The following is a 604-nucleotide window of genomic DNA, read 5'->3' on the forward strand; positions in this document are numbered from 1 at the left end:
GATTCACGTCATACAGAAGATACCTGGAGAAAGCAAGGGGAAAAGAAAGACTTTAAGCATTTCCACGCCGTATCTTCCCCCTCACTTCTTTGGTCTCATTTTAAGTGGCCCTGAAGTTGTCTTCTGCGCTTCTTCATGGGCAGAGGTGGGAGAAGTGTGCGGCTGCACATAAATAACTGTAAGGCTTGACATCCCCCAACACACACCAACTGCAGATGCTTCCCCGGCCTGACAAAGGATATTTATACCCAAAAGCTTGCCAAGAGTTTGCCAACTATTGGTCTAACAAAAACCAGCAGATTCACCCAAAGAACCTGGTCCACCTGACATTCCCCCAAACAGGTTGAACCCCGTGGGGACCAAGTCGGAAGAGCAGAGGCTCACTTCACCACGGGGCGGGGGGGGCCGCCAGAGACATAAGGCGCCAGCCAGCGGCTGCCACATCACTGGTGTCAGTCAGCGGCCAAACAGGAGGATAATACTCTGGGGGCGAGCCCCGTCGTAGCCGAGGAGGGAGGCAGAGGTCACAGCCTGCCTTGCCCCTGCCCCGCCTGTCCCGGGCCGGGTCCTCACCGCCTGCGGGCCGCGGGAGCGGCGCCGGGCA

General features: G+C 57.5%; 1 protein-coding gene across 1 annotated transcript in view; it reads right to left on the reverse strand.

The window, feature by feature from the left end:
• Nucleotides 1-602, reverse strand: part of POFUT2 (protein O-fucosyltransferase 2) — a gene marked incomplete at its 5' end in the record, with an annotated part of 39,560 nt that extends 38,958 nt beyond the window's left edge. The window contains one exon of the mRNA XM_019522885.1: nt 574-602. Within this exon, the coding sequence (XP_019378430.1) occupies nt 574-602 (29 nt within the window). The remainder of the gene's footprint in view (nt 1-573) is intronic.
• Nucleotides 603-604: the final 2 nt, after the last annotated feature.

The sequence above is a fragment of the Gavialis gangeticus genome, unplaced genomic scaffold, assembly GCF_001723915.1.
Source record: "Gavialis gangeticus isolate Ggan-Ray unplaced genomic scaffold, GavGan_comp1, whole genome shotgun sequence".
Classification (NCBI taxonomy): domain Eukaryota; kingdom Metazoa; phylum Chordata; order Crocodylia; family Gavialidae; genus Gavialis; species Gavialis gangeticus.